We start from the raw sequence: 27,289 nt of genomic DNA on the forward strand, positions 1-27,289 counted from the left end.
CGGCTCGATTCGTGCCACGCGCTCAATCAGCAGCTAGCTCTTCCCCGACAAGGTGGTATCGCAAACAGATTCTGTGGTGTCTGAGTCGTTCATTCATGCAGCATAACAAAACAAGACTTTTGAATCTACTCCTCGTCATCCTCCTCTTCTTCGTCCTGAGGCTGAGCATTCTTGCTGTTGATCTCGTCCACGAATTCCTTGGCCTTCTTCAACACCTTCTGCTGACTCTTTGCGTCGCCGTGGGACTTTTCGTACTCGAGCCACTTCTTCAGCAGACTCTTGCCCTTCTTGGCCGTCAACTTGAGCGTCAGCGTTCGCTCAAACAGGTTGCGCACCTGCACCTGGTTGTCCTCCAGCCGCGACTCCTGATCCAGGTACTGCCACCACAGATCCAGCCTCTTCGGGTAGCTGTCCACCAGGCCCTCGAAGATGGTGCGTCCGCGCTCCGCGTCGCCGAGCTTGAACTCGTTGATGGCAAACGCCGTAATGGTCTGCGTGTGCTGACGCTTGTCCAGCGCCTGCATCGCTCGCGGCAACAGCGCGCGTGCCGCATCCGCCTGACCCGTGCGCAAGAAGTAGCGCGCATACTCGATCCAGAACTCCGGCTGCGTCGAGTACTTTGCCTTGGCCTTGACGAACATCTCCTCCGCCGCCTCATGCTTTTCGGACGTTTCCAAGATGTTGACCATCTTGAGGTACATCGTGAACCCGTCGTTTGCCTGCACAGCCTCGCGGAACGTTGCGTCCAGCGTCTCGTCCGAGCCGTACGTGTTCTCGAGGTTGAGCAGCGCAATCCACACGTTCATGCGTTCCTGCTCCTCGCGGTAGTTGATCACTTTGAGCGCACGACGCGCAATCTCGCGCGCCTTGTCCACGTCCGAGAGCTGCAGCGCGAACGACATGAACTGGATCCAGAGGAACGACGAGTTGGGCGAGCCGAGCAGCAGGCGTTCGAAGTCGGTGGCGGATTCGGGCGCTTTCGACGCCAGGTCCGCGGTGAGGTCTTCTTCGAGTGTGTTTTTGCGCGCTTTGGATTTGGCTTTTTCCTTGCGCTGGGCAGCTTTCTTGGCAGCTGCAGAGGCGGCAGTGTCGGAATCAGAGTCAGAGTCGGACTCGGACGAAGAAAGGCCATTGTCTGAGACCTCGTCGTCGTCGTTGGCACCGGCAGACCACGAGAAGCCACCCGAGAGCGCCAGAGCTGGAAGCGCAGACTTTTTCGACTTGGGGGCTTCATCGTCCTCCTCGGCATCGCTGTCTTCGTCCATCTCGACAAAGTCGCCCTCGTCGTCATCGTCGTCACCACTCTCCTCATCCTCGTCCTCCTCGCCATCAGAGCCAGCATCAGCATCAGCGCCCTCCATCTCCTCATCCTCATCCACTTCCTCGTCGTCGTCGTCGTCCTCGTCGCTGCTATCCTCGAAATCAGCAGCGTCAAAGTAAGACGGCTTCAAACCAAAGCTGATCTTCTTCTTCTCCTCGTTGACCCTTAACACGATCGCGCGCACCTTGTCACCAACCCTGAAAGCCTTGAGCGCCTCGGCCGCCTTTCCGTCGCTGAGCTCGTTCATGTGTGCCAGACCAGAGACGTTGGTCCCCTCGATCTGCACAAACACGCCAAAGTCGATGATGTTCTTCACAAAACCTTTGACCTTGTCGCCGACCTTGAAGTCAGATAGCCTCTTGGCACGCTTGGCGTCCTGCGCCTGTGCGCGCTCGGCATCGCGCTCGGCACGCGGCTTGATGGACCCAGGCGTCGACTTGAGCGACATCTCGATCTCGTTGTTGTTCGCGTTCAGGTCCATGATGGTACCGGAAACGACCTGGCCTACCGTGAAACGCGTCTTCCAGTCGCGCACGAACTCGTCAAAGAGCTCGCGCACCTGCACACGCGCATCGAGCTTGCGGCCGACGTTGACGAACAGTCCGACATTGGTGATGGCTTTCACGAAACCGCGGACCTTTTGACCCTTGGCGAGGTCGCTGATCGAGGTGATCTCGGGATCGGCCACGACGGTGGAGCTGGAAGGGCTGACGCGGGAGGGGCGGGTGGAGATAACGGCGCTCTTGCCGTTGGGCTTGAGAGAGACGACATAGCATTGGAGGTTCTGGCCCGGGCTGGGGAGGGTGACCTCGCTGGAGAAGTCGTCGGCGATGTCGGTCATCTGGAGCGTAGCACGGGTAGCAGTGCCAATAGCAACAACGCAGTCAAGGTACTTGTCGTTCTTCTGGATCACACGACCCGGCACCACGGCGCCTTGCTTGACTGGACCCACGGTAGCGCCATTGGCTCCTTCGTCGGCCTTCTTGCTTGCGCGGACCTTGTCAGCGACGATCACAATTCCCTTAGCCGGATTCTTGACTGACACAACGAGATCCTCGATCTCCTGGTCCTCCTCGAGCGTCTCGAGCAGCGCCTCTGGCGTCGTGCCCCTGATATCGGCCAATACGGCAAGCGACAACAACGCACGCACGCCCGAAGGCACCAGCGTCAGCACCACCACTTCCTTGTGCACAGCAGCCACCTTACCCGTCACCTTCTCGCCCACGTCAACCGCATCCACATTGAGCTTGGCGAGGAACTCGGGCGAAGCCTGCTTGATGCTGCCCACGAGCTTCTGGTTCTCATAGTCGACCTCGGTGATCCTCATCTTGATCACCTTTCCTTCCGCGAACCCGCTCTTGACATCGTTGAAGTCATCTTCGCTCACCTCACGGCCAGGCACGAGCGCCTTGAGCCCGCCAAAGAGGCTGACGATGAGCGAGTTGGTCTGCACGCGGGACACGGTTGCGTTGGTGACGACGCCGACGCGTGCATCCTGCAGCGAAGCGACGATGGGCAGGTCCGACTTGACGAGCGATTTCTTGAGCGTCAACACAATGCGGTTGCGACTCGGGTCGACGTCCATGACCCGCGCCTTCACCTGGAGACCCGGCTTGAATCGCTTTTCGGGCTGGGTGAGCTTGACATCGGCAAAGTGATTAGAGAAGACGACACCGTCGACATGGCCATGCAGCTGCAGGAAGATGGCATTGGGCAGGGCGAGCTTGATGATGCTGGCGTTGACCACTTCGCCAACTTCCACCTCAGAGACGCGCATGAACTTGCGCTCCAGGACCGAGGCTTTGAGCGAGAGCTGCAGCGTGCGATCGGTGGGCGAGTGGCCGACAACGCGAGCCTTGTGCGCCGAACCCTTGGCAAAGGGCCCCGAAGAGGGAGGCAGCGCAACAACGTGGTCGTCCGAGACTTGCGAAATGTGCACGAATCCGCGCAGGTCCGTGCCGTTGATGGTGACGATGAGACCCCAGTCGTTGATGGTCTGCACCACGGTCACCTTGAGCGCAGCACCGATGGGATAAGCGTGTTGAAGCAGCTGGGCATCCTTGGCGACGGGAGCTTCGAGAGCAAGCACCTGAGGCGCCAACGAAAGACCAAACTTGCGCTCGTGCTCTGGATTCTCACCCTGCAAAGCCGCGGAGGGCGGTGCGAGCAAGTCCCACAGTACACGGGCGACGTGCTTGGAGCCCTCCTTGTAGACGTCGGGGATATCCTTGCCCTCGGGCAACTCGGGCAGGTGGAATCGGTCGATGGTGGCATCGAACATGCCAAACAGCTTGACGTTAAGACCGGTGGGGAGCGAGGCGGTGATGAGCACCTTGGTGAGGGTTCCGGGCAGGATGGCGGTAATGCTGGGAGCGTGCTTGATCGGGCTAGTCGAGACAGTTTTAGGGTCGAGGGTCGCTTCGAAGCTGCGCTGGTTTTCGGGAATTTTTGTGATCTTTGCGAAAACGACACTGCCAACCTGCAGCGACTTGCCGTTCTTGCCTGCGCGAAAGCTGGTGGGAAGCTTGGCAGCATCGGTGAAGGGGATGAAACCGCGGAACTCGGGGAGACCGGCGTCGAGCATATAGCCGTGGTCTTCGACGCTCGAGATGGCTGCAGAGAGGGTGGCGCCGGTGTCGAGGTCGGAGACGGACACACCAGCGTTGACGAGGTGGGGAGCAAGAGAGAGCTCTACACGGCGTGACTCCTTTTCGTATTCGCCTCCTTCACGTGTGGGTCGACCCTTGGCAACGTCGCCAGATCGCACCTGCACGACGCTAGCAACGAGCCACTGTCCGACATAGAAGAGCTCGCGCAACTCGGGCACTTTCTTTGCATCCTTGCCTGACGCACCGTTGGTGTGAGTGTTGTCCCCATCCTCGTCGTCGCTGTCCTCGTCCATGCTTTCGTCGTCGTCCTCCTCCTCTTCGTCGTCTTCGGCACTGGCATCAGCAGCAGCCTGAAGACGCTGTGTGAACTGTGGGCTGATTTGAGTGACGGGAATGTGACCAAGCATCTGGTTGGGCAACGAGACGACGACGGCAAGCGGGTGAATGGCCAAGACGGAGCAAAGCAACCTGGAGCCGGGGATAAGACGCTTGTAGTTGATGTGCTCGATACGGTTGTGGTCTTTTCTTTCGGCCTTGGTGGTAGGAGCAGCTGCGGCAGCCGATGAACGCTTCTTCTTGGCATCGTTGCGCTTCTCGCGGTTCAGCTTTTGCTTGTTCTTGTTGCGCCTGGCTTCGGCCTGCTCGTCCTTGGCGTCCTTGAAGAGGAGCTCGTTGGCGGCTGACTCTGAGCGAGCCTCGCGCTTTGCCTCTCTGAACTCGAGGGGAGTGAGGCCCGAGCTTCCTCCACGCGGGAAGTCGACTTCCTGTGCGGAGAGGAGCGATGTTGAAGGGGCCGAGGAGGTCGAGGTCGAGGCGGCAGTGTTGCTCTTTGTCTTTTTGGTGGCTGAGGCGGGTTTGGAGGAGGAGCTGGCAGCCGAAGAGGCAGCCGCATCCTCTGCTGGCCTGGATCTTTTGATGCCAGGCATGGTTGGTATTGGATGATCACTCGCTGCCTCTGTTGGATGCGAAGTTGCAGGAGATGGTGAGAGAGGAGGGGCAAAAGGTGTCAGGGTTGTCGTGGGTTGTTTCGCTGCCAAACGACGCTTCTCAGAAGTTTGCCTCACACAAGCAAAAGAAAGAAAAAACCAAATACCAAAAAAATTCACTTTTTTCTGCCGCGACACTTTTTTTTGAGCTTCCAAGTCTGAAAATCGTCGGAACACGGATTTGTCGTTTCTGCCCTTTTTTGGGAACGAAGCACGAAATAAAAAAGGTGGCTTAACAATGGCTCAAGCTCGAAGGTTGCTCTTATCATCGACACTTGCTCGCATTCATATCATTCTTGAGCGACAAGTAACAGATGGCAAGGCCGCTGAAACGCAGCGAGCTGGTGGCTCGGATGCGCTACCGTGCTTATCTTTATCACGGATCACTCCTTCCAGCTTCGTCTGGAAACAACAAGCCGCGGACATTCCAACGGACAGGTGGCAGCCTCTTCAGGCAAAGGAAACTCGTCCGACCGCGCGGTTGCTCGCCCACATTGGTGAACGGGAAGGTCCGCAGCTTGCCGTGTATTCCAGCCCACGCTTCCGAAAGTGTGGTACTTCGTGCGGATTTGCAATGCAAGTCAGTGGGGGATGTCGCTTGATAAGACAGTCGTACGAAGAAGACCCAATCAGCAGAGGGCCAATCTTGACTGAATTACACCGGATAATAGCCGACCAGAGGACCGAGAGCACACAACCGACAGCACGACAGAAGCGGGTTTGTGCACGCCGGTCTGAGCCAAAGGCGAAGCGTTGATTGCATTACCGCCACGAAGCTTTTGCTATCTATCTACATTTCCCCCACGTCTCTGCTTCCTTCTCTTCTTCAACCCATCAGCACCTCAACATCACGACGAAGAGTCAAGGCGACCTCCGTTGGGCAAACCCAAGATGGCGCCGTCAAAACAATCCGTCAACGAGCGATCGTCGCTGCTGTCCTCGCACGACCAAGGCACACAACCGACAGGTTACCGCGCTACCTCGAATCAGCGTGATGAAGACTTGCCATCGCCCGCCGAGGCTGAGCAAGAGGAACACGTCAAGATCATGCCACCCATGCGCAAACTCGCGCCGCTGCTCACCGCCGTATGGGTGCCCGTGTTTGTTGCCAGCATGGACGGCACCGTGACGGCCACGCTCATCTCGAGCATCAGCAGCTCCTTCAACGCTTCCGAACAGGCGCAATGGCTGGGTTCTGCCTACCTCCTCTCGGTCGCCTGCTTCACTCCGCTCTACGGCCGTCTGGCCGACATTGTAGGCCGACGCAACTGCATGTTTATCGCCCTCACCTTCTTCACCGTCGGCACACTGCTCTGCGGTCTGTCGACTTCGATGAACATGCTCATCTTTGCGCGTGCACTGGCGGGTGTTGGCGGTGGCGGCCTTACTACGAATACGAGCATCATCCTTTCGGACGTGGTGCCGCTTAAGAATCGCGGTCTGCTTCAGGGGCTGACCAACATCATCTTCGGCTTGGGATCGGGTCTCGGTGGCCCCCTCGGAGGGTGGATGAACGACACCATTGGTTGGCGTCGTGCCTTTCTGGTGCAGGTCCCGCTGCTTCTTGCGGACTATGTGCTGGCTTTCACCTTTGTCAGAGTCAAGACGCCCAACAGGCTTGTCCAGCAGTCGACGTGGGACAAACTCAAGTCGATCGACTTTGCCGGTGCCTTTTCGCTCGTCTTGGGTCTCTCGAGTACGCTGATCGCGCTCAGTCTCATGAGTGCCAACGACATACCCTTTTCCAACCCGGTCGTATGGGGTGGATTCCTGTTTGGCTTTGTCAGCATCAGCTTCTTCTTCTACGCCGAAGCCAAGATCGCACGCACACCTATCTTGCCGCTGCGTCTCATCACGCAACGCTCGGGGGCTGCTGTCGCCTTTGCCAACTTCTGCCTCTCGATCGTTTCGTTCGGGACGCTCTACCACTTCCCGCTCTTCTTCCAAGCGGTCAAGCTCGAGACACCTTCGCAGGCGGGTCTGCACATGGTCCCCATCAGTGTCGCGCTCAGCATCGGTTCGGTGCTGGCTGGCATGGTGATGCGAAGCTCGGGCCGCTACTACAAGTTCAATCTGGCCAACTCGATCATCATCTCCGCCTCGATTGGCTGCGTGACGTTGTTTACGCGAAACAGCTCGGAGGCCTTCACGTTTGCTGCGATCGTGCCGTATGGGTTCGGCACGGCAGGTGTGCTCACGTGTACGCTGATTGCGCTCATCAACTCGGTTCCGAGGTCGGATGTCGCGGTGGCCACGAGCATGTCGTACATGGCGCGCAACACGGGTCAGATCTTGGGTGTTTCTGTGGCAGGCACGCTGTTCCAGTCTCTGCTCAAGAGCCAGTTACGACTGAGGATCACGGGCAAAGACGCGGACAAGATCATTTCAGAGATTCGACACAAGAGCTCGATCGTGCCCGAACTGCCACCGCTGCTGCGAGAGGCCGCCATCGAGTCGTACGCCTATGCCTTGCGATGGGTGTTTATCGGAATTGCCCTGGTCAGCCTGGGAACGGTGCTTGGATCTGCCTTCATCGAGGACAAGGAGCTTCCGTCGTATGAAAACGCGAAGCCGTCGTCAGAGGAGCAAGAGCAAGGCGCTGATCGCGAATAGACGGACCGAAAGTCAAGGTGACATAGACTGCTCATCATCTACTCAATTGATGCACCCTGTTCTCGTCTTGCGGTGTGTGTTGTGATCTGTGCTGAGTCGTGAGTCGGTGAGGTAGGGTTCGTGGGGTTGACGGCGAGCGAGCCGATGCTGCGAAACCTACTTTACGCGCACGCGACTTGACAGCAACACCGCAGCCAGAAAAAGTGTTGGTTGCGGTCTGAATTCCATTTAAAACAAGCGGTAGCTCCTTGCTGTTGAACCTCAACCATCTCCCTCTTGCGCTCTCTCTTCGCTTGGCGCCGATACTTTCACTCACGAGCACTCTGATGGCCCTTCGTGCAACTGGACTCGGCACACTCGGAACAAGTCATCATCATGGAGCGAGATGCGGTGGCAAGCACAAGTCGACGATCCCCCTTGACGCCGCCATCTACCAACGCGAAACGTAGACGCACTCGTCGCAACTACGATGTCGAAGGTATGAAGGCCCCGCCTTATTATCCACACCAACGTCCGTCCTCTTCCGGTCTTGTGCTGACCATGGTCATCTTTGATCCTCTTTTGTCTCTTTTCCGCGCTGCAGACCGAACGACCAAAACAGACGTCGGCTCGGCACAGGGCACGTACTGGACGCTCTCGTCGTACAAGCCAGGCTCCGGCGTCGCCGAACTGCGCTCCGCAGACCTCACCAAGCTCTGGCAGTCGGATGGCAGCCAACCGCATCTGATCAACATCCAGTTCGCGCGGCGGACGTGCGTAACGCATCTGTCCATTTTCTTGGACGTCAAGCAGGACGACTCATACACACCGACCAAAATCGCGATAAAGGCGGGCACCAACTACCACGATCTGACGCTGGTGAGGCAGAGAACGTTCGAGGCGCCACAGGGGTGGAAGCACTTTGAGATGACGCCGGGCAGCGTGGATGCTGCGATGAATGAGGAGGACGAAGAGGGAGAGGACGGGGATGCGGATGTGGACGACGGCGAGGAAGTGGGAGCGGACAAGATGGACAGCTTAGGTGGCAAGGCAGACGAGGGCGATAGCGATGACGACGACGAGGCGACAGGAGGAGCAGAAGGCATCCGCGTATGGCTCATCCAAGTCTGCATCCTGGCCAACCATCTCAACGGCAAAGACACGCACATCCGCAGACTGGTCGTGTTCGGACCCAAATCAACCAATACACCGGGCAACCCACGCTATCAGGGGCTCAAACGCGGACCTGCACATAGCAGCCTCGAACAGGCCATGCCGCCCCCCAAGGCTCGAGGTGCGTCTGCGCCGAGCGCGGCTGCAAACGGACAGCACGTCACACTGGCTCAATTACTCTCGCTGCAGGGTGCGTCTGATGGCACAGCAGATGAGACGGACGACGAGAGCGCAGCAGGCTCGGTGCAGCGCAGATCAGGCCTCAATCTGTTTGGCAACATTAGGTGATTGTCACCCGTGTGCAGCTCTATTCTTCACGGTGGACTTTGCTTGTCTCCGTGCTGTGCAACGCTGTACGGCAATCCATGCTATACCAGGGTTGACCGCAGCTGACCTGCGCGTGAATAACGAACAACCTGTACCAACCGATCAATCTGTCGCCGCACGCACTTTCTGCGATGTTGATACAGGTGAGATTGCTTCATCAGAGCCTCCTCGCTGGGCTCCCAACCTGAGAAACGCCATCCTTGTTTATAATGAGTAGTGGGAGATGCGTGTGCTTGACGAATCCGTCGTAAATTCAGAGACCGGCCTCCGCAACGGTTCCTGCCGCTCTCTCGTTGCCCACCCTGCGCACGTAGGTGGACGAGACAATGTTGAAGGCTTCAAAGTACCTCTCCATGCACCTTGTCAAGCAGGTCTGCTCCTTGCCCGACAGAGTTGCTCCGGGAGCGGGGATGCATTTGAGGTAGCATTTTTCGGTCGCTTTGGTGATGAGCTGCTGAGCGTTGGCCATGGCCAGTTCCGAAGATCTAGAGTGTAGCGGCAAACGAGTCTGGGAGTCAGTGGGAGAGCTCGAGATGGACGATGAACAGCCGGACGACGTGGAGACTTACACTTGCTGCTTGATGGCTTCCTTACGCTCCGCCGAGGTGGCGCCTCCTGCGGCTGCCGATGATTTGCCTGTGAGCGAGCTGAGATCCATCGTTGATGATCAATGTATTGTGAGTGCTTCCTGGTGAGAGGGTGTTGGGAAGGAGCAAGGTTAGATGAGCTACAACGTCAAAGGATCTTCTCACACTCTCTCACGCAGCAGCAGCACCGATTACATAATGCTTATCGCTCTGGAATTGTCATCCTCCACCTACCTGCTTGCTGCTCAGCGCTGCAATCGACCGGATCGAAACAAATTTAATTTTCCGAGATGGACGAAAAACGTGTCTGCCATGTCCACGTTACGCCGCGGAACAAACAAGAAAGATTATTTGGGAAGGCAAGCAGACAGGTCGATCGACAGGCTTAGCGTAACAAGACATCAGAGGAAAGGCGACGCCGTCAACCAAGCACAGTGATGGGTAGTGACGGTGACGAGCAGGCTTTCAGATCTTGTTGGGCATAAGGGTCCGTCCGAATTTAGCCGAAGGCATGCCTTCCAAGACCTGGTCAATCTTCAGCAAACTTCTTGACCCAGTCCACCATCATCATCTCAACCACCTTCCTTCTGCTTCTTGTCGCCCTGGCCCAGCGTACGATCTGTACGACAGACACACGGTCTGTAGGTTGCTTCACGGCGACTCGACCACGGCTTTTCATCACAGGCCATTCTGAAGGCTACCCGTCAGGAAGGTGCTTCTTGCGATCGACGAGCAACAGTGTTGACGGAGCAACAGGATTCGGGATAGGATGGTCTGGGCAACTGCGCGGCTCGCCAAGCCCTTCACTGCAGCCGCTTCTTCTTCGACCGCGGCATCGTCCTCTGCTGCCGCTCGCATACCGCGAGCAGCTTTCGCATCCGCTTCCATGTCTTCCACGGCTTCTTCTTCATCCAACTACACCATCCGTGCGGTCGCCGCCTTCTCGCGCGCTATGCTCCGCTACGGATGTCGCAATGTCACCGTGCGTGGACTCGACCGCTTTCTCACCCACCTCCACTCCTCGGAACGCCTCTCGTCCAACCGCGGCCTCTTGACCTACTGCAATCACATTTCGGTCCTGGACGAACCAACGATCTGGGGCACGCTCCCCGCGTCAACATTCCGAAATCCAGACACGGTACGATGGACGCTTGGGGCAAGCGATATCATGTTCACCAAGCCCTTGCTGTCCAAGTTCTTCCGCAACGGTCAGTGCATCGAAACGCACCGGGGCGGGGGGATTCATCAGACGGCGATCGACGACGCAATAGCAAAATTGGACCAGGCGAAATGGGTGCATCTCTTCCCAGAAGGATATGTCAACGTGAGCACCAGCTCGAAACTTCGACGCTTCAAGTGGGGGATAGCGCGCATGCTCATGGAAGCCAAGACGTTGCCCACCATCGTACCGATCTGGATTACCGGCTTCGATCGCATGATGCCTGAACCACGGGAGAAGCCCAAGTGGTTGCCCAGGTTCGGCAACGATGTGACAATCGACTTTGGCGAGCCCATCACGGACAGCATCCAACCCGTCGTCCGTGCCATCCAACAGACAAACAACGTCGCTCCGCAACACCTCCTCCCCGAACGACTCCGGTTCACTGCTGCTGAAACCCCTGCAGACTCGCCGACATCCCCCAGCGACAGATCCATCCCGCAACAAGTGGCAACGGAATGGAACACCTCCAGCCTCATCTCGACTCTCAACCAAGCGGGTGGGGAGACAGCGTCGGTGAACCTCGCGCTCGCCCGCTCGCAGCTCGCCGCGCTGCTCCGCTACCACCTTGGCCAAGTCGGCGTGCAGCAGCGTCGTGCCGACGGAGCGTCGGATCCGGAACAGGATGCAATACTGGTGCATACCGAATCGCTGCGATCCGCGGCGACGCATGCAAAGAACAACGTGCTGTGCGATGGGGAGCGCAAGAATGTCGGTGTGTGAAATGTAGAAAAGACTTGTTATACCCTTGTCTCTGTCGATGTTCTAATAGGTACATGTTCAGCACCAGGCCCGGGGGCAGACTAGAGCTTGAAAACGTCTTGTTGTCTACACCCGAGCGTGGCGAGGATGCCAGAGAGAGAACCCTGACTCTGGCCGTCGCGCGACTTGGGACCTGCGAGCGCCTCGACCATCCCATCCGGCCCTGAGACCAGCACTAGTGTCCTGCTGCTGCCGTGGCGTGGCGAAAGGATCTGTTCCAGATGCTGCCGGGTAATCCTCGACTCGAAAACGGGGATCTTGGTCGCTGCTTCTGAGGCGGTGAGTTGCAGTTGCTCGTCCGACTTTGAGCTGCTTCGTCCGAACAGCGACGGCAACCACGACCGAATCGAAGACGCTCTTCCGGAAGCAGCAGGCGAGGCGGTGAGGCGTGGGCCTAGGGCGGAACGGGCGGCGGGTGAGAGCGAAGCCGGCGAGCCCGCAAGGTGTTCGGCATACAGCGACACGCTGATCTTGTCCTGATGCGCTTCGACGAGGGTGTGCAATTGCGGCAGCAGCAGGGCATTCTCAAGATTGGGCGTCGCATACAGAACATCAATCTTGGGCGCATTTGCCACTTGCGCAGAGGATGCAGCAGGTCGACCAAAGACGTTGGTCAACAGCTGGTAGGCCGGTGTGATGCCCGTCCCGCCGACAACCATTATGATCCTATCCGGAAGCCTGCCGTCGGCGACAGCGGAATCTCGCTCGAAAGACCAGGTATCCACCGGACCGCGCACCTCGAGCTGCGGAACTGTCGGGTTGGGTACCGCTCTATGCAGCATTCGGCCCAACTCGCCGTCCGGGTATCGCTTGACGAGCAGGTCGAGCACCTGCTTTTCCTCGCCACTTGCCCCAACAAGCGCAGCAGAGTACGAGCCGGGAAGTGTGTCGTACAGCGGAGTGTAGGCACGTTCGATGACCAAGCTCGGTTCTTTGATATAGACGCTTCGAATCCGCAACGCTTTTCGCAGCCGTTCTTGGTCGCTGCCACCGCTGCCCCCGCAACCCACGACAGAGGCGGGCAGACCGATCTGCAATAGCTTATGGACTGATGTGGTACTTGCATCTGGATAGTAGGCTGAGGCTACGAGCGGAAGCGGACGGTGTGTGTATGGCTCGAGCTTTCCGGGGATGGAGGAGGCGGCGGGGCGGAGAGGTGTTGTGCCTGTGACATTGCCATACAGGTCGAGGGCGTAGGGAGTTGCGATGACGATGGTGGCCGTGGCGACAAGGATGTTGATCATGCTCAGCGGCGAGCTTGGTTTGGGTGCTGATGACGATGGGCCTCCAGCTGAAGAGCCTGCACCTCGGCTTGCGATCCCACCTTGTCGACGACGGTACGATATGTGGAATGCTCGGGTGCGCGGGACGGGCAAGGCTGAGGCAGCAGCGAGGCCGGTTGCGCGATCACATGCGTTTCGTAGCGAATGACGTGTCGCTGAAGATGCAGCTGGTGCCATCATCTTGACGGTGCAGCCTTGGAGAAGGGACGATGTCGGTTGACGAAAGGCAAAAGCTTCGTTCGAGGCGAGTGGAGGCTTCACGCTTCGCAAATCATCTAAAAGTGTTAGAGCGTCGACCGAGTTTCCCCACGTGGGGCGGGGTCTCGCAAAGGCTGCATGAGCTTCTAGACTCGTCCACACTTCCACGAAACGACGGAGTTGGCACTCGACATTCTTTGCTCTGCACCACGACCACCACCATCTTTGTCTATAGTGGCAACGATGCGACACCGTCCACTGGCAACACTGTTGCTGCTATCGACACTCGCGTTCAGCCTGCTGCTCTATCTGCGCTTCCGCACCTACGACCTGGTCTCGGTCGGCCTCTGTCGTGTGGCACCCTCCTCCTCCTCTTGCTCCTCTCCGCGCCTCGACATGCTGCAAGTACCCTCCTCCTCCGAACTGATCACCCAGAAAGTGCATCCAGCTCACTATCTCGGTCGCACGCGCGGCCGCATTTCGCTAAGCATTGGCTCGATCAACATCCGCTACTCTCGTGATGCAGCCTACGACTCGACCCACTCGATGCTCTCCACCCTCGGAAACATGCTCTCGGCAGCACGTATGGGTGGTGTGGAACCATCTGCTCAATTCGCATCTTCTATTGATCCGCATGCACGCGTGCCTCCTTCACCGTACTTAACGAAGCAGTATCATGGCGAGCGAAGCTGGTTGTTGCGCGGTCCCAAAGTGGCCGATGTGGCGCTGTTTAACGATTGGGACATCTTTGCGTTTCAAGAGGTGCTCGATGGACAGTATGGCAACTTGATCGACTGGTTGGGTGAAGAGTACGGCCATGCTGGTGTCGGGAGGGACGACGGCGACCGTGCGGGTGAAGCTGTACCCGTGTTTTGGCGCCGCGACACCTTCGAAGCGGTAAGCGCGGATCAGGGCGGCATCGGCAAAGACGGCGTGGAGCACTTCTGGCTATCTCCCACACCCTCTGTCGTGGGCAGTGTAGGATGGGATGCAGCGCTCACGAGGATGTGCACACACGTCAGCTTGCGGCTGCTGGCAACCCGCGAGATCATCCACGTCTTCTCAACGCACTACGACCACCAGGGCGTCGTGGCTCGAGCGAAGTCGTCCGAGCTCATCGTCGAGCGTGCACGCAATGCCTCCGCCCACACGCGGTCTTTCTACGCGACCTTGTCGCCACCGCGGCAGCAGCAGCTGAGCGATCCACTAGTGGTGCTCATCGGCGACCTCAACTCCCCGCGAAACGAAGGCAGCTGGTCTACGCTCGTTTCGCCGCACTACGGGCTCCGCGCCAATTCGTCCGGCGCGACGTTCCTCGATACAGCATTGAGCGTGCCAACGCGCTTCAAGTCGCCGCTGTTGACGGACAACGAGGACCCGCTTCGTTCCGAGTATGCTTCGGGTCGCAAACTGCCCCCGCCTCCAAGCGATGGCGAGGCGGCCAAAGGCGGCATCCTCTCAGAACCCCTCGGTCCGCTTCGAACGTTTACCGACTTCCAGCCGAGCCCGCGGAGAGCCATCGACGACAGAATCGACTTCATTATGCTCCTCGACAACCAGGCTGTTCTCGACCAGACCCGCCCGGACGCTGTACTGGACCATTCGTCTTCCCCGCCCCCTCCGCAGAGACGGCTGCAGACTGGAGAAGGAGCATCGTCTTCGTCGCCATCACCCGGCGGAGAAAGGAGGACGCGTACTGACCAGCCCGACCAGCGATGGAGAATCCGATCCTTCGGCACCCTCCCCAACTGGAGCGAGACCGACGCCGGCTTCCTCATCTCGGACCACCGCCCTGTCACAGCTCGCATCCAGAGGACCGCCACCCTTTAAGTTGGCTACCACATTCTCTCCTGCTGTACAGCAATACGCACAATACACATAGACCACACAGATTGAGGGAAAGATTGCTAGAGTACAAGAATGAAGGGCGAGCGAGAGAAAAAATAACAGGAGACAAACGAGACGGGAAATCACAAAGACCAAGGGGGGGAGAAGAAGAAAAACAAGTAGAAGAGGCCAGGACAACGCCAGGTGGAAGAGGAGGACAGAGACATACGCGGGTTGCCGCTGGAATGCTGTCTGCAAAGTGCGCTATTTCAGCGACCCACTTTCGATAAAGGGACCAAGAACAGGCGGAGATCAACAGGTCTTGCCGCGAGGTGCAAGTCAAACAAAAAAATAAAGTGGCGGCCATGGAGAGCATGGTATGAGCGAAAGGTGCGATTGTCGCTGATGCCTTATCGCAGAACCATGCCTTCATTCTGGAGCAACCACTTCGCGACTCGAAACAATGCGAAGAAGCACTGTTCCTTGAACCCTGGCTGGACCAGCGATCAGGGGGCGACCTGACTAGTAGGGAAAAAATGTCATCCCATCCTCTCTGTACCACAAAGTAAAATGTGTGGCAGGATGCGGAGCTGCAGGTGTCGGTGCAGTGGTGTTTCGGGGAAGTCGAGCGGGGGCACAAAGCTTTCACTTGTCCTTCTTTTCCTTCTTTTCCTTCTTGTCCTTCTTCTTTTCTGACTTTGGCGTCTCGATGCCCGCCGCTGCCGCCTCGGCCGCCTTCTTCTCCTTCTTCTCCTTCTTGCGCTTCTTGCGCTCCTCCTCGGTCTCACCGTCTGTTGCGGCGCCTGGCGTCTCCTCGAGTTTCCTCTTCTTGCTCTCGCTGTCGTCCTTCTTTGGTGTGACCGGCGCGGCGTCGGTGGCAGCAGCCGCCACCTGCTCGACATCAGATGCCGCAGCGAGCACTGGCGTGGCGGAAGCATCCGAGTAGTCGACGTAGTCCTTCTTCCACTTGTCGGGCGTGACGCCGCTGATGGCCTTGCCGTGCTTGTCGAGCTTGCCCGTCTTGATCATGGCCTTCTTCTCCTGAGCCTTGGGGCCGAGGCCCCATCGGCGTGGGTACGTGTCGCGCTCCATGATGCAGCGCTTGACCTTGGCGACGACGCCGTGGTCACATGTGGAAAGATCGACCGTGGACATTTGTGCAATGGCGAGCGCGATGGCCTCACCCTTGGTGGTCATGAGCACCACCTCCTCGTGCACCTCGATGTCCTTCTCGTAGCGCAGCAGACCGGGGATCATGAGCTTGGCGCCGTAGCAGACGGCGTTCACCGCCGAATCCTTGACCACGATACGCTTGTAGCCGGTGAGGAGCGATTCGAGAGGGCGGATGACACGGCGGAGGTACGACTCGTCGCGCTGGTTGTCATAGAGCCACTGGGCGTCGAGAACGTCGTGCATGGTGACGATCGAGTCGTTCTCCGAGAGCGCACCGGATCGCACACGGCGGAGCTCCTGCATGTGGCCGCCGACACCGAGCAACAAACCCAAGTGGACGCAGAGCGTTCGGATGTACGTGCCGGCCTCACAGCTGACCCAGAAGACGGCGAGGTGACGGTCGTTGTCGAATTCGATCAGCTTGGACTCGTAGATGGTTCGGACACGCAGCTGACGCTTGACGGCCGAGATGAGCGGGGGACGCTGGAAGAGCGAGCCGGTCAAGGTCTCGATGGCGCGAGGCAGCTTCTTGGCATCGTCGAGCTTGTCGTGAAGGCGGAGCACAGCGACGTACTCCTTACCGGCACCCTGCTGCGACTTGACGAGACGGGTAGCGCGGTCGATGCAGACAATGAGACAGCCTGTCACCTTGGGGTCGAGGGTACCGCTGTGACCGGTCTTCTCAACGCGAAGGATGCGACGCAGCCACGAGACGACTTCGTGCGAAGAAGGGTTGGAGGGTTTGTCGAGGTTGATGACACCAGACTTGACATAGCTCTGCAGGTCACGCTTGAGCGGCGAGCAGCCGTGAGGGATGGGCGTAAAGTGGGAGCTGCGAACCAGGAGCTGGTCGTAGTTCTTGAGCAGCAAAGGCCAGTCGGCAGTGTTCAGCTTAGGACCCGAGTTTTCGGGCTTGATCATGAAGTCGCCCTTTTCTTGGACCTCAGCGACCGAGGTGCCGAGTGGGAGAGCCATGTTGAATAGACAGGCGAGTGCTGTGAGGCGGATGTAGAGTCGGGATGGTAGGAGATGATAGGATCGAGGTGGAGAGAGAGGAGTCCTGATCACCATGTGACAGACAGAGTTCGAAGCTCTTTTTTCTTCCTTTTTTCTCCTCACTCACTTTGCACCGTCGGCACTCCAAAAAATCTTCCACTCTGTAAAGTCACAGAAACGGAGCCGATCTCTATCCGATTTGGATGACCAAGCCGTATGTCAGCTGAGATGTTATTTTTGAACTCTAACATATATTTTTTGGTGAAGCTGTGCAGCTGACACGTGACCTCGAGAGCAAACTGTAAAAAATTTCATCGTTGGAAAAGGGCAGAGAGGAGAGAGCAAGAGAGAAGGTGCGATGCGGACAGGGAGAGAAGGAGAGAAACAGCGATTGAACAGCCAAGGGTGTGTCGTTAGAACGCTGTGAATTGCGCTTCATCTTCCCGTACCACACCACCATCTTTAACGTCGCTTTGCTGATTCCACCAGTAGGCTTATTATCCATCATCCACAATGGCTGTTCAGAAGACCACCAAGGCTAGCGCCAAGCAGGGCAAGACCGCCCACAAATTCTTCATTGACTTCTCGGGCCCCGCCAACGACGGTATCCTTGACGCCGCCGCTTTCGAGAAGTTCCTGCACGACCGCATCAAGGTCGACGGCAAGGCCGGCAACCTTGGTGACCACGTTCAGATCACCCGTGAGGGTAAGTAGTTTTAAGTTATAGGATGGCAGGCAGGTTTGGCACTGGGTCCAAAGGAGAAACAGGAAAGAAAGCATCGCAGGATTGGAGTACTGCGACCATGCTCAGTATCGGCGAGGCGGGAAGGCATAGACGAAAAGCAGCAAGGCCGATTGGATGGGTCGCATACGAATGTTCACAAGCATTCTGGATGTCCTCTATCGAATTGACCGGCTGGTTTCGAGTTCCATGTCGACTCGAGGAAGCGATGAAAGCGGGCTAACGACGGCTACCAGGTCGTCCCTATGCATTCTTTCATGGCTGCCTCGGCACCGCCTTGTCTCTACTGAGCCTTTTGCATCTTTTCTCTGCTCCGCACTTCCTCCCTTTGGCTCTGAAGCTACCTTCTGCCACACTGTCCACAACCTCTTGTGTTCCCAAAAGGTCGCATCGCGCACTCGAGTTGGAGATAGCTGACTCAAGCTCTCTCGTCCTCGAAATCGACCTTTGCGTTTGCACACGTTTCGGCGCATCTCTTTAACTGAAACAGGTGAGGGCAAGATCTGGGTCAACTCCGACGTTGCCTTCTCGAAGCGCTACCTCAAGTACCTGACCAAGAAGCACCTGCGCAAGCAGCAGCTGCGTGACTGGCTCCGTGTCGTCGCCACCTCCAAGCAGGGCTACGAGATCAAGTTCTTCAACGTCTCGTACGACCAGGAGGAGGCTGAGAACTAAGCGGTTCCCTTTACAGCTTAGATGACCGTTTCCAAGTGATAGTCTCGCTCGTCTACTCCGACAGCTTGTTGTTATTGTAGCCGGCCTCGATAGATGAAATCTTGAACGGACGTCTTTCAAAAGCCGGGAAAATGGAAGCTTCGACTTCCTGACCCGGCACCCGCCTTTAACATCCGTATGACTACTTGCATGTGTCTTGAGTGCGTGTGAGCTCCACAGCGTCCAGGCAAGAAGTACTGCCGGTCGATGATGGCGAGCAGTGCCGCCGACTGCAGAATTTTTCGATTGTTAGAGTGCCCAGAAAAGCTTCTGATCTGGATAGCCGCTCGCAGCTGCAGCGCTTTTTTTGGATTTGGCGCGCGGCTGAGCTATCAACTTTAGCCGTGGCCCTCCACTCCGCGATACATACGAGGAGGCCACGCTTGCCCTGTGCACCTTTCCTCGGCTTGGTTTCCCGATTCGCACCTTACATCCCCACTCTCATCGAGCTTAACATTTACCGCAACGATCGCACCGCAACGATCGCAACGAGGCTCGGCAACGAAAGCCTGTCACCGTATCGACCTGCGACTACATCTGCTTTTGCACTGCAAGCTCGACGGTAGACAACTCATAGCAAGTTTTGGCAGTGGAATCGTCAACTTTCGAGGTAGGGCCCAAAAGCACAGATCACTAGTAAGCATGTCGAGACCGCTCGATAACGCCCGCCAAGGCGCAATCGAGGTAGACGAATCTGATGAATCATACGATGTCCTGAGCGTCGACATGGACGGCCACATCGTCCTCTCCGACGATCGGTCTGACGACGACGACGAAGATAGCGATGACCTGCTCCTTCAAGATGCGCTGGAAGAGATGGTCGCTCAAGCAGAGGCACGCGATTCGTTCGGCGCACAGTTTGACGACTCGGAAGGCGACTCGGAGTATATTCCATCCGACGAAGACGGTTCTGTCTATCAAGATCTTATCGAAGACGCTGGTGGGCTAGAGATCGAAATGGAAGACGACGGCGATGACGACCAAGAGCAAGACGACGACGACGACGATCAACGTCCAGGTGCTCGCCAAGGACAAAGCATCACCATCGACATTCGCGATCTGCTGCGCGCGCACATGGCTGCAAACAATGACGAGGACGGCAATAGCGAAGACGCTGGCGCACTCAACACCAGAGCAGCGATAACGCGCGCACTCAACAGCATCGGTATCACAGGCTTACAGCGCCTTCTCGCTGCTGCTACCGGCGGTACAGTCAACGAAGACGACGATGAGCTAGATGACGATGACGATGACGACGACGACGACGAGGATGACTGGTACCACATGGCACGTTCGTCGCAAATGGCCGACTTCTGGGAACCCACTTCGCCCATCCGATCAGGTCAGGAGCTGGCTCTCAGTGGCGAATTTGGCCGTCAACCCAAGCGTCCTCTCGATTCTCCTCCTTCCGCGTTTGCCGAAAGCAGCAACCTGTCAGATCTGGTCCATCAGCGCAAGTACGCCCGTCGGCGTATCGCCAAAGCCGACATGGGCTCGTTCGTGCCCAATACCAACGGCACCATTGTCGCCTCGTATCCAGCACGTGTCTACTGCGGACAGTATTCACAAGATTCCTCATTCTTCTACACATGCACGCAGGATTTCCGGGTGCACATGTACGATACCACTACCGCGGGACCAAAAACGGTGCAAGTCCATGACGACGGGCCAAGACGCGTTCGCAACAGCTTGTTCTTCAGCTCGATGGGCACAACACAGTATACATCGCTCAACATGACCAAGAGCATTCAAGGCAGGCAGGGCAACTGGACCATTACGGATGCCAACTTAAGTCCGGACAATCAGTGGATGATCTATTCGAGTATCACTCCTTTTGTACATCTCGTGCCGACGAAGCAGAACTTTGATACGGGCGGGGGGACGTCCAGCGACAGCCAGGTCTTGCTGGATTTCAGTAATGCTGGAGATGATGATACTGGGGTAAGATGGCGCTCAGCGGTAAGAGCCTCCTTCCCTCCTTTTTCCTCCATCCAAATAGGTGACTGACCCCGCTTTTCTCGACTCCTGTCTACTTTCCGCCACCCTTCTGAACGAACAGATCTGGTCGATCCGCTTCTCTGGCGACTCACGCGAGATTGTAGCGGGTGCGCACTTCGGCGACATCTTCGTCTACGACATCGAAGCTCGTCGGCGTGTGCTGCGAGTTGAAGGTCATTCAGACGATGTCAATGCAGTCGCCTTTGCCGATGCTGCGTCATCCAACGTGCTCATCTCGGGCTCGGACGACTCATTTGTTAAAGTCTGGGACCGCCGCTCACTGTCGGGCGGCAAGCCGGCTGGCGTGCTCATGGGGCATACAGAAGGCATCACCTACGTCTCGCCCAAGGGAGATGGCCGATACTGCATCTCGAACGGGAAGGACCAATCGTGTCGCCTGTGGGATCTGCGCATGATGCACAGCTCGTCCAAGTATGACAGCATGACGCACCTCGATTACGGACTGCGCAATTGGGACTATCGAAACATGTCGTACCGGCAACCACGGTACCAGGCGCATCCACAGGATTGTTCCGTCATGACGTACCGAGGGCATGCGGTGCTCAAGACGCTGATTCGGTGCCACTTTTCTCCCGCCGAGACGACAGGGCAAAAGTACATCTACAGCGGCAGCGCTGACGGCAAGATCCACATCTGGAACCTGGACGGCACTGTGGCGCAGGTGCTGGACCGCTCCAAAGTGAGACCGCTGTATGCCGAGAAGGATCCGGCCAACCAGATCCACGCGTACAAGGGTCCAGGCGCAGACGACGACGACATTGAATCCGAAGACGACGACGACGACGTCTTCCGCGCACCGGGGATTGCATCTGATCCAGCGGCTCCACCGATGCCGTGGTTCAAGCGCAAGCATCCAGTGCGTCACGCAGCCAGAGCTGGAGCTGGAGCGAGCTTTGACAACCCGCTGGCGCGCGGCGATGGTCGCAGGCGCGTGCACAGCAACAGAGGAAGAGGTCCCGGTGGTGGAGCGGTTTGCACGGTCAGAGACGTCAGCTGGCACCCGCAGGAACCGAGTCTCATGTCGACAGCGTGGGACGGCAACGAAGGCGAATCGGGGAGCATCGCCAAGCACGAGTTGTCGGATTGGTCAAAGAGGCACATGACGTTGGAGGACGTGCAGGCGCGTATGGCACTCGAGGCTCAAGGGTGATGCACGCGCGCACACACGACACTCATCTCTGATTTGCAATCCTAAGCATCCCTTGCATTCGTCGACACACTCTTTCAGGACCAAGCTTTCGTGAACATGCGCGTCATCTTGTCATTGCCATTGATTGTAGTTACCGTGAGCGGCTGGCACATCTAGGCTTTGGACCAGCCGGCCAGCTCGACGACAAAGCTCGCGCTAAGACGCACGAACTGCATGAGGTGGTCGAAGCTGAACTCGGGGTAGTCGAAGGTATCGCTGGTTGTGTGGATGCGTTTCAGGTTGGAGTTTTCAAACGTTGCCTCGATGGCGAAGGCCGAGTCGGCGCCGGTCTTTGTCCAGCTGGCGTGGTCGGAGCCGGCGTAGCCGAGCTTGGTGTGCGTGTAGCCGATGTCGAGGTACTCGTCGACGAGCAGGCCGATGAATGTGGTGAGCGGGGTGCTGACAAAGTCGGCGACGAGGCCGACGGTTTCCTGGGTGCCGGCTTTGACGAAGGCGGTCATGTCCTGCTGGAGCATGGCGTGGACCTTGGTGGCCTTACGCTCGTACGACTGCGCCACGGCCTGGCTGCCGAGTAGGCCACCTTCCTCCGCCGAGTACCAGTGCAGCTCGACGTCGCTCTCGGGGCGCCAGTCAGCCGCGAGCAGCACGCGCAGCGCCTCGATGATCGTCACGGTGCCAGAGCCGTCGTCGTCCGCGCCTGGGGCGGAGAAGAAGGGGAACAGGTTGGTCGAGTCCTGGTGCGCGCCGAGGATGGTGATGCCCTTGGAGGCGGTGAGCGTTGCGTTGGTGCCTTGGATCTTGAGCAGGATCGAGTTTTGGCCCCAGGGATGCGGGAACTCTTCGACGCTGATGAACGACGAGTGGTTCGCAACCAGGTCGGAAACCGTCTTGAACAGCCAGGCTTGCGACTGGCGGCCGGTCTCGGACTTGTAGTAGCGCGTGTGGAACGATGTAAACTTCTCCAAGTGCTTGCGCGGGCCCTCCTGCGAAATTTCCTTGAACACCTTCTTAAGCTGCTTCTTATGCTCCACGCTCTTGGGGAACTTTGCATCTGCTGCAACCGATGAGGTGCCCTGCGCGCGAGCCGCATTCAGCTGGCCCAACGTGGGCGTGTCGGTGATATCCATAAAATGCACCCCGCGGTACCACAACAGCTGCTTACCCAGCTCCGTCGTCCAGTACGGCTGTTCGTCGGCAGAAGTCTGCACAAGGCGAGCCGCAAACATGTCGCGGAAGCTCGAGGTGATGCCGCCAAACAGCGAGCCGGCAAACCCACCGGTGGAGACGACATCCTGTGGAGCAAAGACGCCGCCGTCGACGGGCAGGGCCGAGACAGTTCCAGTCAGCGCAACCGCCACAGCTGCGAGGGGGATCGTGAGCTTCATCGTGGGAAAAAAAAACTCTTGAGGGTTGAGTTTGAGGCTAAGTTAGCGTCGAGTCGATGGTGGTTGTGCGTGTAGGTGGGTCGAAAGAGGGGAAGGAGCAGGAGGAGACAGAGAGGGGGTTGCCAGACGCAGGGGCCGCGCAACTCGACTTTGACTCGGCTGTGGTTGCGCCGTCCGCCGCCGCATTCGTGCTTTGCGGGTTGTTTGGTGGAGGTTCAATCGCCGTCACACACTGACTCCGCCTACTCGCTTCACCGCGCACTCGAGCAGTCTCAACAAGCTCAGGATGACGATCTTCAGGGTCCCGTTTTGCGTGCCTGACAACCAAAATGGGCAATCTAGGGCTTAACATTTTTCGAAATCGACACAAACCACAATCGCCTCACCCTCACTGCCTCATCCAGCCTGCAACATCTGTCCTGCATAGCAGCAGAACAGAGTTGCATTGGGGGCGGGTGGTGCGATGATGACAGTGCAGTAGTGATTCGCTTTGTGGCCAGAGCCGGGTCATGCATTGCTGGCTTCTTTGTCATTGCCGGGATGTAGTAGTTGGTTGCATTAAAGCCAGTCCCGGTTAGAGTACTTTCTCCCGTCTGAACAAGTGACGGGATTGAAGGATGATCCTTTCTACATCTACATCGAAGCTACCACCTACAAGCTCAGAGAAGACGCATACCGGCGGGACCACCTTCGGTCTCCTTTCTACCCCTCTCGGCTTTTGATTGCTTCTTCTTCTCACTGGCAAACGCCTGTTTCGTCTTCATCTTGCGTTCCTTGCGTTCCTGCTTGTTGGCCTTGAGCGCTTCCTTGCGCGCCTTCCTCTCTTCTTTGCTCTCATTTCGATCGCGCTTGGCAGTAACTGCTATGGTGGACAGCCGTCTTGCCAGCTCGCCTCCCTCCGTCGCGTCGGAATCGTAGTCCGAGCCTTGGCCGTCTTCGGTGTCGGAGCCCGAGTCGCTGCCTGAAGGTGGACCGCGACCGTCGTCATGGTCCGGGTCGAGCTCATCAGCGACAGAGTTAGGCTCTGGCGTGGCCTTCTTCTTGCCGTTGGTATTACGTGGTTTCGAGTAGCCGACGATCTCCGGGAAGCCAGTGCGCGGGTTGACGCGAATCTTTGGCAGCCTCTCCTCGTCGTTGAGGAATGCCGATGCCGAGGGACGCTGGCTGGTGTAGCTCGTCATGCTTGGTGCCATGCCGTTGCCCAGCATGTTCCTGTTGACTGCGCTTCCAGCTGCAACGCTGCCGGGGCGGAAGGCAGAGGCGTTGCTGCCTCCAAACACGCTCTCCTTGGCCGAAATCGTCCTCGGGTGGTTCTCCAGGTTGGTCTTGGTCGTCTGAATCGACTCGACATCCCATTTCTCGCGCATGTGACTGCGTGGGATAGGATCGACAATCTCCTCATCCGGCGATTCATAGTCCTCGTAGTCACCCAGATCCCCCTCTCCTTTGCCTTCGTCTTGGTCCTTGCCCGCCCACTCGCGTCCTTCGATACGCGCTTTACCCAACGCTTGACGCAAGATGGTCAACTTCTCGACCGAGGTCGAATCGACACCGCCGAGGGCTTCGCGCAGCTTGCCGTGCTTGGTCTCGTACTTGGCAAGAAAGTCGTCCATGATCTCCTCGAAATCTTGACGAGTCACCTCTTCGCCTGCCTCGTCGCCGTCCGAGTCGACAAACTCCTCGTCCTCGAGCGACTCGAGCGAGGGGTCGAAGTCTTCGCGAATGCCGTACTTCTTGCCGAGCTGCGTGAAACGGTCGTCGAGGTCGGAGAGGCCCTTGTTCCTAAACATGGCCGAAGAGCTCATCGACCAGGCAGTGCTGCCCCCGCCAATCGAGGGCGCTTTGGTGCTGGCTGCTCTCCTCGCCAGCGCACCCGGTCGACCTTTCTTGCCGATCGCAGAGCCACCGACAGTGTACATGGTGCCTGCTCTTGACCCACCGCGCAGGGACGCAAGCTGGTCTCGATCTTCGTCTTCGTCCTCCTCGGCTCCGTCATCGGATGCGGGCCTGGCGTTGCGTGCTTGCTCCTGCTGCTTCTTGAACAAGGCTACGCGTGCTTCGAGCGACATGCCTTCCTCACCGTTCTGCTCGAGCTCCTTTTGTGCCTGCGAAGCTGCGTCAGCCCAGATCGCCTCGTCGCCCTCTGGTGCTTGCTCTCGCCAGCTATCATCGTCTCGGACGACACCGTCCCATTCGCCGTCCTGTACTACTGCACCGAAAAAGTCGTCGTCGAGATCGTCATCTACGAAAGCTTCGTCGTCGAGCGCTTCCAACGCTTGGCGCAGGTGTGGGTCCATATCCGGCTGGAAGCCTTGCAGAGATGGCTCGATGGCGAGGTGCGATGTAAAGCTAAACGGCACCTCCTTTTGCGAGGGCAGTACAGAGGCGGGCAAGTTGAGGCCAGGCTCCTTCTTGCCCTGATCACCGGCGTCCTTCAACGCAAAGCTATCCTTGCCCTTGCCCTTGCTCTTGCTTGCAGCGTTCGAAGAGACCAAAATGGTATCAACGGTCTCGTCGACATTTTCTCCACCTCGTTTCACATTCTCGTCGTCGTTGATCGGCCGCAAGTGCTGCATGTAGTCGTATTCGGTATCGTCAAAGTAAACACCGTAGTTGGCTGCTTCGCCGATGTTGCTTCGGATCGGCTTGCCATACTTGTCACGAATGACCGACGCATCGGATTCGAGTTCTGCTCGAGTCTTGCCCTTGGCGCGAGACTGGTTGGCCGGGTCGTAGGAGAGCAGCACATGAGCACCCGCATCTGGATCGTTGATCAGCGGGTCACGCTGCGATCGATGGACGAGCTGGAAGTGCTGTGCATTGTCGGAACGCCATATTGACTTGTTCTTCGTTTTGGATTTGGCGGGCATGGCGGGCTATTCTTCTCGACCCCCCTCCGGTGGTGGTCCTCTGGAAAGGTTCGCTGTGTAAGCTGGAAAAGGTGGCGGTGATGTTGCGTTGCACCTGGTCCGGATGACTTCCGAAGCTTTCTGCCAATGCGTAGTCTCAGCTTGGAGTGTCGAGAAGCAGTGTGCAAGTAGAAGCCGTTAATGATGTCGTCGAGAAGAGTGGTCAAGATGAACGTCGTTGGTGGACTCTCAACAGCAAACTTGCAGAAAATTTTGAGAACCCTTCGAATAGTAGAAAAGTAAAAAGTACAGCAGCACATCGCGATTGCCGAACTTCTCAGTGGCCAGGGTGCAAGTTTAATTTTTCTTTTCTCTTTCTTCTTTACTCCACACCTGTGCTTGTCAGGTGCTTGCTTATATAAGCCATTTTCCCTCAGCTGTTCGTTTCACTGATCCACTTGTTCTCAACCGTTCACTCACTGCCACCACGCCCTACGCTGCCCTCACAAGCAACGACATCAAGCACACATTGCTATCACCATGGAAGCGTCAACTTCATCACTAGGCAGACTGCTGCTTCCGGGACAACCTGTCTTTGTCTCGTCCTCGTCCAAAGCGAAACTCGAGCTCGGCACAGGCACATACGCCCGAGGAGACTATATCCTCTCCTCGCTTGTTGGGTACGAAACTCGCACGCCCTCCTCCTCCTCCTCTAACGCATCTGCATCTGCATCTACACCAATCAGTAAATCCACACCATCCGCTTCTAGAACCGAGATCGTCTCGATCAGCGGTGTAGAAAACCGCTTCGTCGTGCCGCGACCCGATTCCACCGTCATCGCCCGCGTCACGCGCGTCACCCCGCGCCAAGCCTACCTCTCCATCCTCATCGTCGACGGCCAACCGTGCGGCTCGTCCTCCTCCACATCCTCCACCTTTGTCCAGTCCGGACTGGGCAACCACGCAGCCGGCGAGGGCGAAGGCGTCGATTTCCAAGGCGTCGTTAGATCCCAAGACGTACGCAGCACCGAAAAGGACAAGGTCAAGCTGGCCGACTGCTTCCGCCCCGGCGACATTGTTCGCGCGACCGTGATTAGCTTGGGCGACGCGCGCAGCTACTATCTCTCTACTGCCGGCAACACTTTGGGCGTGATATATGCCATGAGCGCTACGTCGGCCAGCGCTACCACCGACGCCGAGGCGAACGAGACTGAGGCAGCCACAGCGACAGCGGTGACAAGCGTAGGCGGCGCAGGCTGGAATATCAGCGGCAACCCCATGGTCCCCATCAGCTGGAATCAAATGATCGACCCCGTTACAGGAGTCGTCGAGAACAGAAAGTGCGCTAAACCAGACTCGCTCTAGCATCATCCCATC

The 27,289-nt window shown here is 57.6% G+C and overlaps 13 protein-coding genes across 13 annotated transcripts; 7 read left to right on the forward strand and 6 right to left on the reverse strand.

Moving 5' to 3' along the window:
- Window positions 1-125: 125 nt before the first annotated feature.
- On the reverse strand, window positions 126-4,856 carry EX895_000908 (uncharacterized protein; the record flags this gene model as incomplete). Its single annotated transcript, XM_029881509.1, has 1 exon — window positions 126-4,856. One exon carries the CDS (start codon window positions 4,854-4,856, stop codon window positions 126-128), a length of 4,731 nt encoding a protein of 1,576 aa, XP_029742895.1.
- A 951-nt stretch (window positions 4,857-5,807) lies between these two features.
- EX895_000909 (uncharacterized protein) lies at window positions 5,808-7,529 on the forward strand (the record flags this gene model as incomplete). Its single annotated transcript, XM_029881510.1, has 1 exon — window positions 5,808-7,529. One exon carries the CDS (start codon window positions 5,808-5,810, stop codon window positions 7,527-7,529), a length of 1,722 nt encoding a protein of 573 aa, XP_029742896.1.
- Window positions 7,530-7,904: 375 nt separating this feature from the next.
- EX895_000910 (uncharacterized protein) lies at window positions 7,905-8,969 on the forward strand (the record flags this gene model as incomplete). The annotated part of the gene is made up of 1 exon (XM_029881511.1): window positions 7,905-8,969. The coding sequence occupies one exon, from the start codon at window positions 7,905-7,907 to the stop codon at window positions 8,967-8,969; it is 1,065 nt and encodes a 354-aa protein (XP_029742897.1).
- A 292-nt stretch (window positions 8,970-9,261) lies between these two features.
- On the reverse strand, window positions 9,262-9,666 carry EX895_000911 (uncharacterized protein; the record flags this gene model as incomplete). The annotated part of the gene is made up of 2 exons (XM_029881512.1): window positions 9,262-9,493; window positions 9,578-9,666. 2 exons carry the CDS (start codon window positions 9,664-9,666, stop codon window positions 9,262-9,264), a joined length of 321 nt encoding a protein of 106 aa, XP_029742898.1.
- Window positions 9,667-10,364: 698 nt separating this feature from the next.
- Window positions 10,365-11,537, forward strand: EX895_000912 (uncharacterized protein; the record flags this gene model as incomplete). Its single annotated transcript, XM_029881513.1, has 1 exon — window positions 10,365-11,537. The coding sequence occupies one exon, from the start codon at window positions 10,365-10,367 to the stop codon at window positions 11,535-11,537; it is 1,173 nt and encodes a 390-aa protein (XP_029742899.1).
- An 80-nt stretch (window positions 11,538-11,617) lies between these two features.
- EX895_000913 (uncharacterized protein) lies at window positions 11,618-13,039 on the reverse strand (the record flags this gene model as incomplete). The annotated part of the gene is made up of 1 exon (XM_029881514.1): window positions 11,618-13,039. The coding sequence occupies one exon, from the start codon at window positions 13,037-13,039 to the stop codon at window positions 11,618-11,620; it is 1,422 nt and encodes a 473-aa protein (XP_029742900.1).
- A 261-nt stretch (window positions 13,040-13,300) lies between these two features.
- On the forward strand, window positions 13,301-14,887 carry EX895_000914 (uncharacterized protein; the record flags this gene model as incomplete). The annotated part of the gene is made up of 1 exon (XM_029881515.1): window positions 13,301-14,887. One exon carries the CDS (start codon window positions 13,301-13,303, stop codon window positions 14,885-14,887), a length of 1,587 nt encoding a protein of 528 aa, XP_029742901.1.
- A 642-nt stretch (window positions 14,888-15,529) lies between these two features.
- On the reverse strand, window positions 15,530-17,032 carry EX895_000915 (uncharacterized protein; the record flags this gene model as incomplete). The annotated part of the gene is made up of 1 exon (XM_029881516.1): window positions 15,530-17,032. One exon carries the CDS (start codon window positions 17,030-17,032, stop codon window positions 15,530-15,532), a length of 1,503 nt encoding a protein of 500 aa, XP_029742902.1.
- Window positions 17,033-17,566: 534 nt separating this feature from the next.
- EX895_000916 (uncharacterized protein) lies at window positions 17,567-18,470 on the forward strand (the record flags this gene model as incomplete). The annotated part of the gene is made up of 2 exons (XM_029881517.1): window positions 17,567-17,759; window positions 18,286-18,470. The coding sequence occupies 2 exons, from the start codon at window positions 17,567-17,569 to the stop codon at window positions 18,468-18,470; spliced, it is 378 nt and encodes a 125-aa protein (XP_029742903.1).
- Window positions 18,471-19,151: 681 nt separating this feature from the next.
- On the forward strand, window positions 19,152-21,678 carry EX895_000917 (uncharacterized protein; the record flags this gene model as incomplete). Its single annotated transcript, XM_029881518.1, has 2 exons — window positions 19,152-20,450; window positions 20,569-21,678. 2 exons carry the CDS (start codon window positions 19,152-19,154, stop codon window positions 21,676-21,678), a joined length of 2,409 nt encoding a protein of 802 aa, XP_029742904.1.
- Window positions 21,679-21,830: 152 nt separating this feature from the next.
- EX895_000918 (uncharacterized protein) lies at window positions 21,831-23,063 on the reverse strand (the record flags this gene model as incomplete). Its single annotated transcript, XM_029881519.1, has 1 exon — window positions 21,831-23,063. One exon carries the CDS (start codon window positions 23,061-23,063, stop codon window positions 21,831-21,833), a length of 1,233 nt encoding a protein of 410 aa, XP_029742905.1.
- A 659-nt stretch (window positions 23,064-23,722) lies between these two features.
- Window positions 23,723-25,933, reverse strand: EX895_000919 (uncharacterized protein; the record flags this gene model as incomplete). Its single annotated transcript, XM_029881520.1, has 1 exon — window positions 23,723-25,933. One exon carries the CDS (start codon window positions 25,931-25,933, stop codon window positions 23,723-23,725), a length of 2,211 nt encoding a protein of 736 aa, XP_029742906.1.
- A 519-nt stretch (window positions 25,934-26,452) lies between these two features.
- EX895_000920 (uncharacterized protein) lies at window positions 26,453-27,277 on the forward strand (the record flags this gene model as incomplete). Its single annotated transcript, XM_029881521.1, has 1 exon — window positions 26,453-27,277. One exon carries the CDS (start codon window positions 26,453-26,455, stop codon window positions 27,275-27,277), a length of 825 nt encoding a protein of 274 aa, XP_029742907.1.
- Window positions 27,278-27,289: the final 12 nt, after the last annotated feature.

Source organism: Sporisorium graminicola, chromosome SGRAM_1 (assembly GCF_005498985.1).
Source record: "Sporisorium graminicola strain CBS 10092 chromosome SGRAM_1, whole genome shotgun sequence".
Taxonomy (NCBI): Eukaryota; Fungi; Basidiomycota; class Ustilaginomycetes; order Ustilaginales; family Ustilaginaceae; genus Sporisorium; species Sporisorium graminicola.